This window comes from Helianthus annuus, chromosome 17, assembly GCF_002127325.2.
Source record: "Helianthus annuus cultivar XRQ/B chromosome 17, HanXRQr2.0-SUNRISE, whole genome shotgun sequence".
Taxonomy (NCBI): Eukaryota; Viridiplantae; Streptophyta; class Magnoliopsida; order Asterales; family Asteraceae; genus Helianthus; species Helianthus annuus.
This window is the reverse complement of record NC_035449.2, coordinates 150731744-150747816: the sequence shown is the minus strand read 5'-3', so window position 1 is coordinate 150747816 and position 16073 is coordinate 150731744. Positions and strand designations below refer to the sequence as shown.

Genomic DNA, 16073 nt, shown 5'->3' with positions numbered 1-16073 from the left:
CATTTTTAGGATTCTTATTGTTTGCAACTGGAGCCAATTTCGGACAATTTGTCCTGATGTGACCTTTTTCTCCACAATTGAAACACATTCCATTACTGGATTTCTTCTTGCAATTCTCTTCCTTGTGTCCTGGGGCCTTGCAAAAATTACAGTAAGTAAAGCATTTTCCAGAATGCTTCTTCTTGCAGTTTCTGCAGTATGGTGCAGAGGTAGAACCTACATTCCTACGGTTGGAATTCCCAGAACGGAATTCTTGGGTAAGCTTTTGGGATAGGTTTCTCCTCTGGTCTTCTTCTCTAGTACGGATTAACTCATCTGTCAAGGTATTGGCTAGTTCTACAGCTTGTTCTATGGTTTGGGGTCTAGCTGCCTTGACTACATGCCTAATTTCTCAAATTAATCCCCAGATGTAACGGGAGATTAACACTGGTTCAGGTGATGCAAGTGTTGGTACTATCCTAGCATATTCAAAGAATGTGGTAGTGTAACCCTTACTGTCTACCCCGGTCATTCTAAGATTCAGAAACTTATTTGCTATCTGCTCTTTTTCATTGGGAGGGCAGAACTTCCTTTCTACCATGTTTTTTGAATTCTTCCCATTCCATGTTATAAATCCTATCACTTCCTCTTGACTGGAGGATAGTGTTCCACCATTCTAGGGCTGCATTTTTAAATAGATTTGAAGCAAACATTATCTTATCTTCTTCAGCACACTTACTTATTTTCAGAATAGCCTCAGTTTTCTCTATCCAGCGTAGAGCTGCAATGGGTCCTTCATTGCCCGAGAATTCTATTGGTTTGCAGGACCAGAATTCTTTATAAGAACAACCATATGGCATGGTTCTTCTTCTTTTGGGAATGGGTGCTTGAAGTACGAGTCCATTGTTCACGCTGTGTTCTAGTTCACTTGGTCGCTTACTGCTATGCTTACTTTTATTATTCGCTTCTTGAACCGTTTGAATAATAAATGGCATTGCATCTATAATTCCTTGTGCCACTATGTGTTGAACGGCACTATTATCCATTTGATTCCCATTGTTGTTTGGATTCTCGTTAACCACGTTATTGTTACTCTGGTTATCGTTATTCAGATTATCTTGATTTCCCTCGTCGGCCATCTGAATTTTAAACATTTACCAAAATATTAATATCACAAATAATATTTGAATATAGCCAATCACATGACAAACACTTTTTGGTCAAAAGCGTCGAGCATTGCGACTTTTACTCTATTTATATAGTATGCATCATTACACACCAGTACTGAAATTTAAATTACAATACCGACTGAAATGTAAAGCTACAATACTAATAGTAGGCATCCGTAGTTTTTTTTTCTAACACATACACACATATATTATTATATTATATTATATTATTATTACTACTACTGTTCCTGCCATCACATTCACTGATATGGATTCATCCAAAAATCCATATTACGCTCGTCGTATTTCCATACGAGGCGTTCTCCCACCAGTCGCATTCTTTCACTGCTTTCTAAAATTTCCTCACCGAAAGTCCTAAGTTCTTGGACATTTTCTGCACTCATTGGGGGTGCAGGTTCTAGGACTGGGTTTGGAATCTGGGGTGCGGGTTCCTGATATGGAGGGATAGGGGCCGGGTATGGGTATGGATTCTCTAACATTTCCCTAACATATGCGTCACTAGTGTTGTAGGGATCTTGAGGATCTAACCCTGGGTAGGCTCCTAAGTTAGGTATTGGCACATTTTCCTGTATTGGGTTTTCTTGCACGTAGTCCCTAACATCGTCCCACCAGGGGTCGTAGTTGTTTGGGTCTAGAGGATTTGGTGCATGTACCCTAGGTATTTCCTCCGGGTTGTAATCAGGCATTTCTATTTGATTTTCTACTTCCATGGGTTGGTCAGGATTTTGTGGTTGTGGTTGGGGTGCTAGCATTTGCTCCAGGTTTGGGTCAGCAGCAGTGGTTGCTAAAATATGGATATTAGCTATACCCCTATTAAGCATATCCTGGTTATAGGCATCAGTCTCTCTTTTTGCTGCAGCTAACACTCGCTGTTCCTGCAACTTTTTCATTCGTTTCCTACGCTTGTGTGCTCCCCTACTGAACCATCCCCTCTTTTTCTGAGGAAATGGCTCTTCAGACTGAGCCTTAAACACAAAGATTCCTTCTTCCGTATCAGCAGAGTACCCTGAGAGGGCAGGCTGAGAAGAGAATGTGCCTTCGCTCCTAGGCGAACCAGACAATTGACGATACGCGTCAGAGGGTCCTTGGTCGCTCATACTGTAAACTAACAAATAGTCAGATAACACATAGCAAGAAAATACAATTATGCACGTATTTCCGTAATTTATTTCCTAACACTTTGAATTTTGATGTCAGCAGAACACTCCTGTGGCTGAATCAGTGGCATAGCTTTGATACCACCTTCTGTCACAACCCCCGATCCCTAGTTCACGGGAACGGGCGGCCGCGAGCCAGTTTCGGTGGTATCACGTTTATTTATCCAATTTGGCAGCGGAATTTTCATCAGGACTGTAGTTAGGAAATATGTTATCAGACTAAACCACCACATTTTATAATATTAAACACATGGGTAAAACCCAAGTTTTCAATACATATAATTTCATAGGGGTACACCCTATTTTATTTAAGAAAAACATCTATTTCTTTTTAGGTAACTTTATTGCCACTTTTCCAAGCCTTCAGTGCTGTCCAGCTGGCTTCTATTTGGCTTTCACATTTTGTTACCTGAAACGCGTTTTAAAAACATTTTGTCAGTGGAAAATACTGGTGAGTGAATCCCAGTTTAATCAAGTTTAAATAAAACCAATTTGCAGTATTGAGGGCACATCCGCAATTACATTTGTTTTCAAGACATCCCAATTAACATCAGTGGTACGGTCATGCTCAACTTATGGGATGTTACCACGCCAGTAACCAATTTTGTATACAAAACCCCAACATACCCACTATAATTGTATTCTTTACAAATACTCAATAACTGTTTTATATGTATTTAATTAAGTGAGGTTTTGTACAAACAGTAAACAAAAAGGTTTACAAAAAGTGTATCAACTCACAAAAATGAGTTCAGAAAAAGAAGGATCACTCACAAAAATGAGTATATAAAAAGAGGATTAACTCACATTGCTGTTTTAGGTTTTTCGTAAGGATTTCCTGGGAATAATCTATAAATTACACAAATGCACGTGTGTTAGTATAATAACCCATTTTAACATTAGTAATACCCTCCCCGAGACGGCATTCCAACGACTACGTCGGGCAGAACCACGACAGCCGTTACGGAACCCTAGATCAATCGGGCAGAGTATCTAATACGTCTCCAGGGTTATAATACTTACATCGTAGCAGAATCTCGCTAATTAGGGGGTATAATAACGCCACTACAGAAAATTGAGATTGAAAGAAAGAAATGAACGATCGGACTGAAGGCCCGTTGCCTTCTATTTATAGGGCCTGATTCTCTCTTTCTCGCGGCCCGCGTACCATGAGCACAGGGCCTACGCGGCCCGCGTTGACCTCCGGTCAATGCGTAGCTTAGCTGGGTCACTATGTAGGCTTGCCGGGTGCATATATATTAAAATCTATTTTGGGCTAGGTTTTCATATATAGGGTGCATATAAAGATATGTTGAGACATTTTAAGATATATTAGGGTGTCAAAATTATTATGAGGGTGTCGGTTTTACCGAGGGTTGTTATATTTATAATGTATCATGCACGCCAAACTTGGAAGATGGGACGTCTATCACTGATAAAGCTGAACAAAACAGTAAATACACACAGTAAATGAAAAGACGGTTACTTTATTACTATCATTTATTATAATAAAAATTCCGCCTAAACTACGCGCCAAAAACATCATATAAGAGACAGGTCTCTACACAATGAATTGATCAAACCCAGAAAACAAACGCCATGTTTCCTAGAAACCACTCACTTTAAACGCCAAAAATAGTTAAAAAAACCACAGATGGCAAAGCTCGTTTCTTCTATATCCACTATTGTTCTGCATGAAGTTTCACTGAATAGATTCTTCTCTGAGGTGAGTATCTCTATAAGCTTTTGCTGAATGAGATGGACAAATATTCAAGAAAAAGAGACTGATGACAGTGATATGTCATCATGTGAGCTTTGTTCATGATGAATATATGCATGGCATGAAGGGATCAACACTAGTGTAAAATGCTATTTTGGACTCCATTATTATAAATAGCATTCAAGCAGGAGTTGATCTTCAATGACATGTCACCAAACAAGAATATCACACCAAAAAACAGGATGCCACTAATAAACTTCGTCTAAAAAGATGGGTGTTATGTAGGAAAATTGGCATCTAGCTAAGGTATTCAAAGGTTCAAAACGCCAAAACAATTTCAAGAAGAAGAGGCTGATGACAGTGAAGATTTGGATGAGAAATTAGATTAGCATTTTTTTTTCATTTTCTATTGTTTTGTTATCTAATTATCTGTTGTTTGTTATCCAATTCTCTACTAATAAAATACATTATTATATAAAACGCCAAAAACTACAAACACCAAAACCCTAATAGTATGAAAACTGTGAGAATGGATGTTTGCAAAGCACCTTGTTACTATATAAAACGCCAAAAAAATGCCAAAACAATGTATTATTAAAAACAACAATAATTGACTAAAAGCCATTAAAAACATTTGGTCTTATTGTAATCTTATGAAAATATTAATGAATCGTAATGAATTATTAACAACGCCACGAACGCCAACAAATTGACTTGGGAAACGCTATAACGCCAAAAAAAATATCTATGTGGCACAAAAACAATTAATTCAATGTGACAGATCCAAGAAACAATAAAATGCCAGTAGTTAATGAATATAATTAATGCCAAAATAATCTTAGACGCCAAAAATGAAGCAGCATGTTACACGAAATTGGGAAATAAAGAAGATTGAAAAGACAAAAAAGCCCCTCACGTGTTGGGCCAGGATGCGTTCTCACCGTTCTCACACTTTAGGGCATTTTCTCCTGATCCTGTTTCTATATATATATATATATATATATATATATATATATATACACACACACACACACATACATATAGGGTTAGGTTCATTAGTGAACAACCCCCTTGATTGTGAACACCACTGAACTAATCCTAGCCTTTGATTATCAATACATAAGTGTATACACAACTGTAAATCAATGGCTAGGATTTGATTATGAAAATACACTAGTGTATTTTACGATTTGATGATATAAATCAGTGGTCAGGATTTGTTCAGTCAGTAAATTTAACCATTGTTTTAAAACCTGGTAAATACCTGCCGGTTATACCGGTATTACCATTTCAAGATGTAAATCCGGTACGAAACACCCCGGTAAATAAGTGAAACGGCATAAGGTTTGTACCGGCGGTAAAATCTGGTATACTAGTTTGAAACGTAATACTGGTACTAGTCCAGGGTTATTTTAGTTTGGGTTGTTACTTATTTTTTTATATATGTTACTTATCTTACGTAATTTTTATATACTATGATTATTCGTAACTAAAAGTTCTTATATAATATTGTATGAAACGAAAATAGTTATCCTCTAGTTGATGAGGATGGTGATAATAGTGAATTTCATCTTTTATGCGATCGTGAACTTAATGTATTCAACACTCAAATGGCTTAAACATATCGTATTGATCTTATTGATCATTGCTTTAGGACTATGGTGTTTGAGGAAGGGCGCGTTAAATTCCTCCTAAGTCATAGTCCATGTAGCTTCAATCCCCTTTTCATTTCTGATGTTATCCCACCCATCCTTGGCTTAGGCCCTTAATTGGTCGGTCCCGTAAGCCACAAAATCACTCGAGTCGTAGTGAGTTCGTTCAAAAACACCTTTAATATCGCTTATCCACCTTTGACAAGCGATTGGATCTGCCTCTCCATTATAAGTCGAAGGTTTATATGCCATAAACTTGTCGTAAGGACAAGCTTTCTTTTCTTTAGCCTTATCCTTTTCTTGGGTAAGGCTCTCCTTTAGCTCGTTGATCCTTTCTTCAACGGGTCAGAATGTTAGTTTGTAGTCTCTCCATAAACAGGGGTAGACTAGCTTCTAATGCTTTACCGACCTCTTCAAAAAATCTTTTGACGTATCTCCTCATTGATAAGGGGTACCGTATCATCCTCATTTCCTCCCGACATTATTCTACTGAAATGTTCACAATAGGTTAGTCAACATTTCTTTTAATTATTCTCGTATTGTCATACGGGAACTAAACTTTTGTTAATACACACGACACATTCTTTTTATTCAGCTTGGCCAAGTCTATAACTTGCTTTATCTGTTTGTACTTGATGCATTTCCGGGTTTGGGTGTATAAATGCACCCCTTCCCATGCATTTTTAACCATTATTTCCTTTCAAAATTTATTTAATTAATAGTTATTTTATAATTGTTTCTTACCGGATTTCGCGATCAAGCCTTGAACCGAACACATTCATCCTTTTAACCTTAAGCTCTGAAATCAAATTAAGCATTTGATTTCATGATTAAACTAAAATATATTTTTAATAAAAGTATTGTAATGGTTTGATTTAAAGTACAAGTCATCATTTAAACAGTTTACAAAAACATGAATAAAAAGAAGACATAACTTAGTAGGCGTTCATGTATGTTCGGTTCTTTGAGTAGCTTGGTCTTCCATCTGGTGCCTGATTTTTAGTTTACCTACCATAAATATTTCATTAAACGATTAGAAAAATCGACGGAACAATCGAAAAATGTCAAGGAAAACATTTACTAAACTGTGCACTTAAACTGAAATGTTCACTTCGTTGATGTGCTCACTTTACTGAAATATGCACTTCACTAATGTGTACACTTTGCTTAAATGTGCACCTTCCGGATATGCACTTTACTACATTTTTGCTGAAATATGTGCACTTTACTATATTTTGCTGAAATGTGCACCTTCCAGACATGTGCACTTTACTATATTTTGCTTGAAATGTGTACATAACTAACATATGCACTATGCTGAAAGGTGTACCTTCCTGATGTGTGCACTTTACTATATTTTGTTGAAATGTGCATATAACTAATATATGCACTATGCTGAAATGTGCACATTTCTGATGTGTGCACTTTACTAAATTTTGTTGAAATGTCCACATCACTAACATATGCACTATGCTGAAATGTGCACATTCCCGATGTGTGCACTTTACTGCATTTTGCTAGTATGTATGGGTCCGGATTTTTTAGCTCCCCACCGTTCATTCGGTGATTTACCCAAACCGTCCCTTTAAGAGGTATTGAGCATTCTAGCTCAATCCTCCTATATTCCTTATTACTATTTTGTCCAACTACAACCGCGATTGTGGTTGGTAATAATGGACAATACCTTAGCTTCTATGACCCCATGGTTCGTTTATACTTCGGTTTTATATGTCCAGTTCTTTGTTTGTGGCCTTATAGAACACAACGACCCGTTTAGTTTACCATTTATGGTTTTCACTGACCACAAATGACAACCATCCTTTTTTTCATTTTTCACCATGGTCCGTGACCACATTTATTTCCGTTAGGCAACACCTCCGCTTCTATGACCCAGCGGGTCATTTATACTTTAGTTTCACATGCCTTTAAATAAGGTTTACTTAAAAACACAATTTCATTTAACCCACCAATAGTCTTTCATTCTACTTCTTATTGGTGTTTCATTTCTTCATTATCATCAACAATGGATCATTTTAATAAAAACATAACAATATAGCTATGTACCTTAAAGTTTCTCTTTGATACGAGTATCCTTTCCCGTTTGGTCTCCTGGTGTATCACTTAAGTTGCCTATCGTATACAACCCAATTGATCATTAGGACACCATCTTATAAGGCTATTTTACCAATACTTGCTAGTAACCATTAATAGGATTTTTGACCAAAGTTTTTTATTGATAAATTGTTAGCATCTAGCTTTCACTTATGCATTTCACCAAACACCTTATGTGCATAATTTTTAAGCTATTCTTATTAGCTCAATTTGTTAACTTCCTACCCTCTTATTGCAACTCAACCATTTCATACTTCAAGTAACAATCAATTAACATGTAATTTCAGTTTATCAAGACTATTATATTCAGTTATTACATATCAATCTGGGGGTTTTCACTCTTAGGTTAAAAACTCACTTCACTTCATACTAGATAATTCATCTAAACATGTCATATATCAATTTCTTCACATAATCAATAATCATGGCAACCATAACACTTCTACAATCATCAAAGCTCATCCTTAAAGTAGCAAAATCATTGAACCCTCTTAATTCATGGATTCTCTAAACTAGTAAATCTCATCAAAAGTGAAATTGTAACTTACCGTAAATTTGTTGGATGTTAGATGATCAAAGTTCCTCAACATGCAAGGGAGTCACCTTGATTTCCCTTTTGATTTGTAGATTTTTTTGTGTTCGTTAATGTAGAAGAAGGTTGTTCACCCCTCTCTGGAATAACACACATATATGTGTGAATTTCTAATAACTTAGCTTTTAATTAATTAAGTTTGGCACATGATCACTTTCAGTTCTTATGGTTTGGTAATGTTATGAAAGGCCACCATTCATTCTTTTACTAACAAGTTACTTGTATTTAACTAGGTTGAATATTCCTAGTTACCACACTTATGTTATTTATCACAATATAAATATATATATATATACACACATATAAAATTACAGTTATATTTATATATAATATTTTCGGGGTGTTACAAATAGTAGTTAAAATTAAAAACAAAGTGCAATGTTAGAATCAATTGATTATCTATAAAAATATAAAATATAATACATTAAATGTTTAATGGATCATTCTTTATAAAATTATAAAATTTTAGATGTTTAATGGAATCATTCTTTCACGCCACAAAACGCAATGTTAGAATCAGTTGATTAGCTATGGAAATATAGAATATTAAATGGAATCATTCTTTCGTGCTACGACAATGTGACTCGGCTCACAACCACCCCACGTAGAGTCGCTGTGGCATACCGTAGTCACAGGTCCGACGTAGCTGGCCACCACAATCACACACCATTACATATGGTCTAAAGTGACACAAATACCCTCACCTCAAGACACATAGCTCAGATTAGACCATGTATAGTGAAAGAAAAAACTAGACGTGAGGGCGCTCCACGTGGTGATATAGGCATGAAAGACCGCATTGGGTGAACGTGATAGGGTTAGGGGGGAGTGTTGCTATAAAAAAAAACTTGATCAAAATGTAAATTTTGGGTGAGTGTGGCTAGTCAAATAATTAATAGATATATTTCAAATTAAAAAATTGAGTAAATTACTTTTTGAGTCATTATATTTTAGTGTTTTTAATCATTTGAGTTTAAAATCAAAATGTTTAACGTTCTAAGTCCCTGACGTTTTTTTTTTTATAATCTTTTGAGTACATTTTTTAACCTTTTGAGTCTAATTTTTTAAATAAAATGGACTCAAAATGTTATAACATGAACAAAATTAGACTCAAACATTATAAAACAAATTGTCAGGAACTCAGGGTGTTAAACTTTTTGATTGAACTTAAAAAGTAATTTACTTTAAAAAAATATTTAATATAAAACCTCTTAACACCTGCATATTCACCATACCCCTACAAGCAAATGAGTTTGTCAATCTACCTACGTAACCCTAAGATGAACACACTTTTTTCACATTCGCACTACCCTCTTTACATATATTTATTTAAATTAACCATCATCAAAAAAATAGTGTACTTCCACCAGCACAAAATTAGCAGATATATTAACAATCCACAAATAAAGGATAAACCATAAAATATCAAAAGCACATGAGTAAGCTTTCATACAAATTAACAAAAAAAAAATAAATAAAAAAAAAAAACAAAACCTGAAAACACCCGTCATGACACATTTAACACGACCCATTATAATCCAACCCGGCTTATCAAACAGGGTTGACCGAGTCAATGCCCGAACCACCACCTTTGCTTCGCAGTAAAAATCACACACCCTACTGATTCTTACAACAAAGCAAGGGTTGTCAAGCACGGTTCGTTCTTGACTCGTTCAAAAAAATCATTAAAAAAACTATCATTCACATTTCACCACCGTCGAACACTACCCCGGCCAACATACCACCCGAGAAAACCCTAAAACACCATAAACTAGTTCTCAGATGCAATGGCTGCTTTGATCTTCTGAACAGTACACGATATCAAATTATTAACCGTCTCAACCGACTCCACCGTAAGCTTAGCAGTAGGAAGGCTATTCACAAGGATCTGAAACGCTACGGTCAAAAGAGATCCACCAGCCCTGCCACCACCGTTATCTGTCTCGGACACACCACGGTCACCTGGCCCGTCAGGTACTATCGCAAACCCTGATGGCAGAAGAGCAACATAAGCCGAATCACCGCCATTCATCACCACATGCATCGCTGGAATATCAACCGGAGCATACACCACCAGCGATCCTGCCGAATCGATACATGTTTCTTGTAGAATCAACATACTGCTTTGGTTAGCATTCATTGCCTGTAACCAAAAGAAAAATATAAATATGATAAACCATAATATATATATTTTGTTCTGCACGTACAAGTTATATTTGTAAACATTAGATAATATTATATAAAGATAAGGGAAAAAGGGTCATGTGTGGTCACTGTCTAGTTGAGTCAACTGCTTTGGAAAGCATCCCAAAAACCAAAACGGTGACGTACGGTCTGAACCCAGAAAGTTTTCCACTGTCCCCTCTCACATGCACCACAGTTTTGACTTTCTGGATTTTTTTTTTTTTTCAGATTAAGAAAAAAAATAACTTTTTATAATCATCAGGTTCCAGTCTGTACGTTAGATCTGAAATAGACCCTTTAGGCCCTTACGGCTTCAGTGTCTTTTCTATAGTTAATTACCCTTTTGCCCCTGTCCTTTCATTCATATTACCACTTTTAAGTTTTAACCCAACCCATCTTTTCAGATACACTATGATTGATTAGGGTTTTCATAGGTGGTTGAAAACTGACTAAACCGTCTAAACCGAAGCAACTTAGCCGGTTTGAGACCCAAACGGTTCAGTTCACGGTTCTCTTTTGGCAGTTTGCCGGTTTAACGGTTTGGTTCGGAACCTGAAACCATCAGTTTAACTTTTAATATTTATATGTTTAGTAAGCGGTATGACTCGATTTTAGTCAAAACCGACTGAACTGGAACGTGAACACCCTTGTACATAATTATTTATATTTATTTATATAAAGATATAAGACAATGGGCTAGAAAGATTACGCTAGCTCGGAGAAGAGAGACACAGTTGCCATGATCCTGGCCCTTGGCTATATGAGCCATTTCTTGCATGGGTCCACCGTTGGATAAGATATCCCACTCGCTTCTTAACCGTTCATCGCGAAGGAAATCAAACAGTCGTTGAGGAGAGACAGGCAACCAAACCGAGGTAGCCGCGCTTAAAACAATGCCCGGAGGCTCACCCGGGTCATCAACGCTTTGTCTGGTCATGACCCGTACGTCTTCATCAACGTTAGTTGCACACAGTTTGTTCCATTTGTACACCGTTGACGCGCACACACCAGCACAAAAGTTATCCGTCATTCGTTGTGCTAGTTTCAACATGCTTTTCCTCCCGCTAGCCGTTATCGCTGCATGTATAACACAATAACACATAAACAGTTGTACCATATGCACGACTGCATGTACAGTTGTACTGCTACCATAACAAAGAAATGCATACCGGTGTGATCTCGAGTAGGTACTGCAGATGACATGAGAATCGCAAGGCACTCGCATTGTCGTTGTAGGGCAGCAACCCATCGTTGTGCACCGAACCCCATCCCGGCGCGAATCAACGGTCGGTAAAGCTCGTGAACAGCATTTTCATCGTATTCGGCATGCTCCACCCACGTAACCTGAAAAAAAATCCGGATACATCAGCAAACCCGTGTAGACAACGACATACACAGTGAAATAATTAATAAAACAAGATTTAACTGACAAGTAGCTATTATTATTAATAATTAAAAGATCCTTGAATTAAATAAGTTAAAATTAAGATAAAAGACAAATCTTGGAAATGGGCTCAATGAGGGACATAATATATTCATGGAAACCGTACTATCAATTCTAGTAACCTGAAAATGACAATATTTTTATATTTTCACAAAGATTCATGCAATAAAAAAAGAAAAAAAAAATGACATAAAAATGGTCAAACAGGATCGAAAACAAGCCGGAAAAAACTCAGAAAACTTGGAACAGAAACATCAAAACAATTGTTTAACAAGACCGATGATATTAACTACTAAAAGTGATCGGGATCCACACGATTTGAATAATAAATATGTCACGATGCGCGGGAAATCAAGTGTTTAGATGTTTCTATTCTATATTTATATAACACAGCTGCAGAAAATGATATAAAGTAATTGAATGTGATTCCATATGCTTGATTTAAGGAGTACATATGCATTGGTAAGTCAAAAACAGCATCTAAGATGAATAAAATAGAATTTCAGAAGGTTCGTTTTCGCACTATAAAGTAAAATTAATGTGGAAATGAATCTTGTCAATGAGAGTGGCGACTCGAGTCAAAAACTTTAAAAATGATTTATATTGTATGCAAGTTGTGTGACACGTTCCTAGACGTAAAAAAATCACGCGCGTGGAAGATGTTTGAGAAAGAATGTGTACATTGAGCATCTAAAGTTGTACATTGCGCTTCTAAACGATATCAAGACTCGATAACATATGTGAACATTGTGCAAGTTAAGTTGTAAAATGTTCATCTAAACTTGTATAAGTAACACATGTAAGAATTTGTACTTTTAAAGCTTGTACATCATGCTTAACAAGATGTATGATGTGCATTTAATGTTGTACTTTACCACATTTAGGTAAGCATTCATGTTTCTGAACTAAGTTTTAAGGTTTAGTGAGATGATGTATGACAACAAACTCATTTAAGACCAAAGCCAAGCACACCTACTTGTTGAACTCCATAAATGCTAAAAAAAGCATTGAAACTTTGACTTTTAAGGGTCAAACCGATCGATTTTAAACTTCAGAATTGATAAGAATAGCCGTGTAGTTATAGAAAAGGAACGAAAACCACATTATGCTATAGATAGCCGTGTATCATAAGACACATTTCGAGCTACAAAACAATAAACATCGTTATAAGCTTTCAATTTTTCAAAGTCAAAAGTTGACTCGAGATTACCTTAGAGTAACCATTAGGCATATCTTGAACAACACAACCAGAAGGAAGCCTTCTACAGCTCAAATACGCCGGTTGGCCATCTCGAATTGTATCGATTGACACATCAACCACCGCCCACACACCCTCCGCGTGTTGCTTGCAAAAGCGGAGAAAGTTGACCTCACGGACCGGGACCAATGGTGATAGAACTTGTAGCTCCGCGTGCATCTAAAACAAGTTTCAGTTAGAAAGAAAACAATTGTATATAACGAAAAAAACGGATTTAGAACCGAATTTTACCAATTGAAGTGCACCGTTTCTTGTTCCTCCCATACCATTTGAAATCACATCCATTGTTGAACTTCTAGCAATCATACATGGAAACATTTCGGCCCATTTGTTCTAAGTAAAAAACCAAACAAGAATTAGATCATAATTCACAAGAAATAATAATAATAATAATAATAATAATAATAATAATAATAATAATAAAATAATAATAATAAGTTATCAACACGAAATTACCGAATCCATTAGAGTTTCAACAAGTGCCAAGCTATTGATGATCACCATTCCGGTCTCCCTTGAAGCCTCGGAAACGAAATCATTCGGCTTTAACCCGATACACGGTGTAACGACCCTAGAATACTCGTCATGGTTCATAACTCCACGGCCCGTTTCCAAAGACCGGAGCCAAAGCGGCTCATCGGTTTGGGCTAACTTAACCAACTCATCCATAGCAGCCAAGGCGAGCTCGAGATACATCGATCGCTCTAGAGAATGATCCATCCCCATCATGTTGTTACTCGCTCTCGACGACGGTACAACCGACGATGCACTAGAAATCCCCACACCGAAATCTGGTGGCCCTAAAGGTAGTGGCGAGGTGCTTGAACTAAGCACTCCGCCACTACCTCCGCCTTGGAGTTGGTGGAACTGGTGTCCACCAACTCCAAGCTCCAAACTCGAGTTCGGCATAGGCGGAGTCATCGACGACACCGGGCGACCAAGAAACTTTCCGGCAAGCGCACAAACCCGATCCAATTCGTCTTTTAACCTAGCGTTTTCGATCCTAAGATGTTGTTCTTCTAACGAAATCTCACCGATCATCGCCGGCCCACCACAATTCGTGCAGCTAGGGTTCCGCATTGCCTCTCGAATCGACATGTTTTCTGCTCGAAGCTTGTCATTTTCTTGCCGGAGAATCGAGTTCTCGTGCCGCTCTAATTGTGTCTAACAAAACCCAAATTTTCAACATAAAAATTCGATCTTTTCACAATATTATCATTAAAAACATCAAAAAGATTCATTTTTTCCTCTTACTTTCATCTGGGTACGACGATTTTGGAACCAAAACTTGACCTGTCTTGTCTCTAAACATAATCTTCTGCTAAGCTCTAAACGTTGCTTATCATCAGGATGAGGACACTCTTTAAACAATCTAAATAAAACCCAAAAAAAAAAGTTTAAATCTTTGTAAAAAAAAAAAAAGCTTTCATTCAAGAAAGTATAAATAATAATAATAATAATAATAATAATAATAATAATAATCTTTACGCTTCAAGTTCTTGAATTTGTTGAGGAGTATGACGGTGGTATCTTTTTTTTCTCGGTGGTTTTCCGTCATCGCCGTCAGGATCGTCACCGGAGCCACCACCGTCCATGTTATCACTACCGGATTTACTCTCATGCTCCTCTTCACGGCTCCGTCTACCGCCGCCACCACCGCCGGTCTCGTAACTTTCCGGCATTCTTCCAACCTCACCACCACCTCCACCTCCTCCACCACCACCCTCCATCGTCGTTTGCTAAAAAAGATTTTAAAAAAGTAAAAATAAATAAATAAAAAGTTGTGTGATTTAATGTGATGAAATAAAAGAGATTATTATTATTGTTATTATTATTACAACTTACAAGAGCAAGTGAAAGACCGGGGGAAGAGAACATTGATTTGGAGAACATGTTATAGGGAATATCGGCGACGATTCTGGCACCGGAACCACCGCCGTCGCCGCCGTGACTGTTATCAAGAAAACCCCCAAAACTCATGAAATTTTACTTCACTAATTTTTTTTAAATAAAGGAACCAACTTTATGATTCAAGAACCTAAACCCACTTCAAAGATTGAATCTTTTTTCGAAATTGTTGAACAGATGCATCAAAAAGATGATCTAGGGTTTTCAAGATATGAAGTGAAAGCAAGAAAAATGACAAGAAAATGAGAAAGTTGGTTTCTTGGTGGTGGGTGTGTGTGTGAGAGAGAGATTATGTTTTAGAGGTTTTGGAACCCTAAAGGGTGAGAGTGAGAAAGAGCTATCTGCATGCTTGACTTTTGGTTTTGGATCATGAGCTTCAAGAGAGAGATTAAAGAAATATAAAAAGATTTGTTGAATTTTGTAGGGAGAGAGAGAGTGTGTGTGTGAGAGAGAGAGAGTGAAGAAGAAGAAGATAATGTGTGTGGAGCCTTGGAAGCCTTACAAATAAACAAAAACAATCAAAAAAGGTTTCACGGTAAAAAAGGGTCGGTTGGTTGACTCTTCACTCCTCTCTCTCTCTCTCTTTGAAAGTCTTTTCTTATTTCTTTTTTAGTTTTTTTTTGCTTTTCTACACTTTAACTTGTACTTTTGCATATGTATTAATAAAATTCTTTGCCAATAAATTACATGAGTACATTCGCGATCTTTTTGTGTTATCTTTGTTGTAATATTTAAATTATGAGTAAACTGTCATTTTGGTCTATGTGATTTGGTCAGTTTTGTCACTTTAGTCTAAATCTCAAACTTATTATATCTGGGTCCTTGTGGTTTGCATTTTGTTGCCATTTTAGTCCAAATCTCAAAATCTCTGATTTTT

General features: G+C 36.8%; 1 protein-coding gene and 1 long non-coding RNA gene across 2 annotated transcripts; both read right to left on the bottom strand.

Moving 5' to 3' along the window:
• Positions 1-5601: 5601 nt before the first annotated feature.
• LOC118489340 lies at positions 5602-8497 on the bottom strand. Its single transcript, XR_004887304.1, has 3 exons — positions 8359-8497; positions 7763-7828; positions 5602-6706 (listed from the first exon to the last, which is right to left on the bottom strand). It is a non-coding gene; the product is annotated as an uncharacterized LOC118489340 (long non-coding RNA).
• A 1274-nt stretch (positions 8498-9771) lies between these two features.
• LOC110920667 (homeobox-leucine zipper protein ANTHOCYANINLESS 2) lies at positions 9772-15656 on the bottom strand. The gene is made up of 9 exons (XM_022164851.2): positions 15134-15656; positions 14777-15027; positions 14543-14660; positions 13745-14452; positions 13520-13621; positions 13241-13447; positions 11756-11930; positions 11296-11663; positions 9772-10545 (listed from the first exon to the last, which is right to left on the bottom strand). Exons 1-9 carry the CDS (start codon positions 15266-15268, stop codon positions 10174-10176), a joined length of 2436 nt encoding a protein of 811 aa, XP_022020543.1. The 5' UTR covers positions 15269-15656; the 3' UTR covers positions 9772-10173.
• Between the last annotated feature and the right edge of the window lie 417 nt (positions 15657-16073).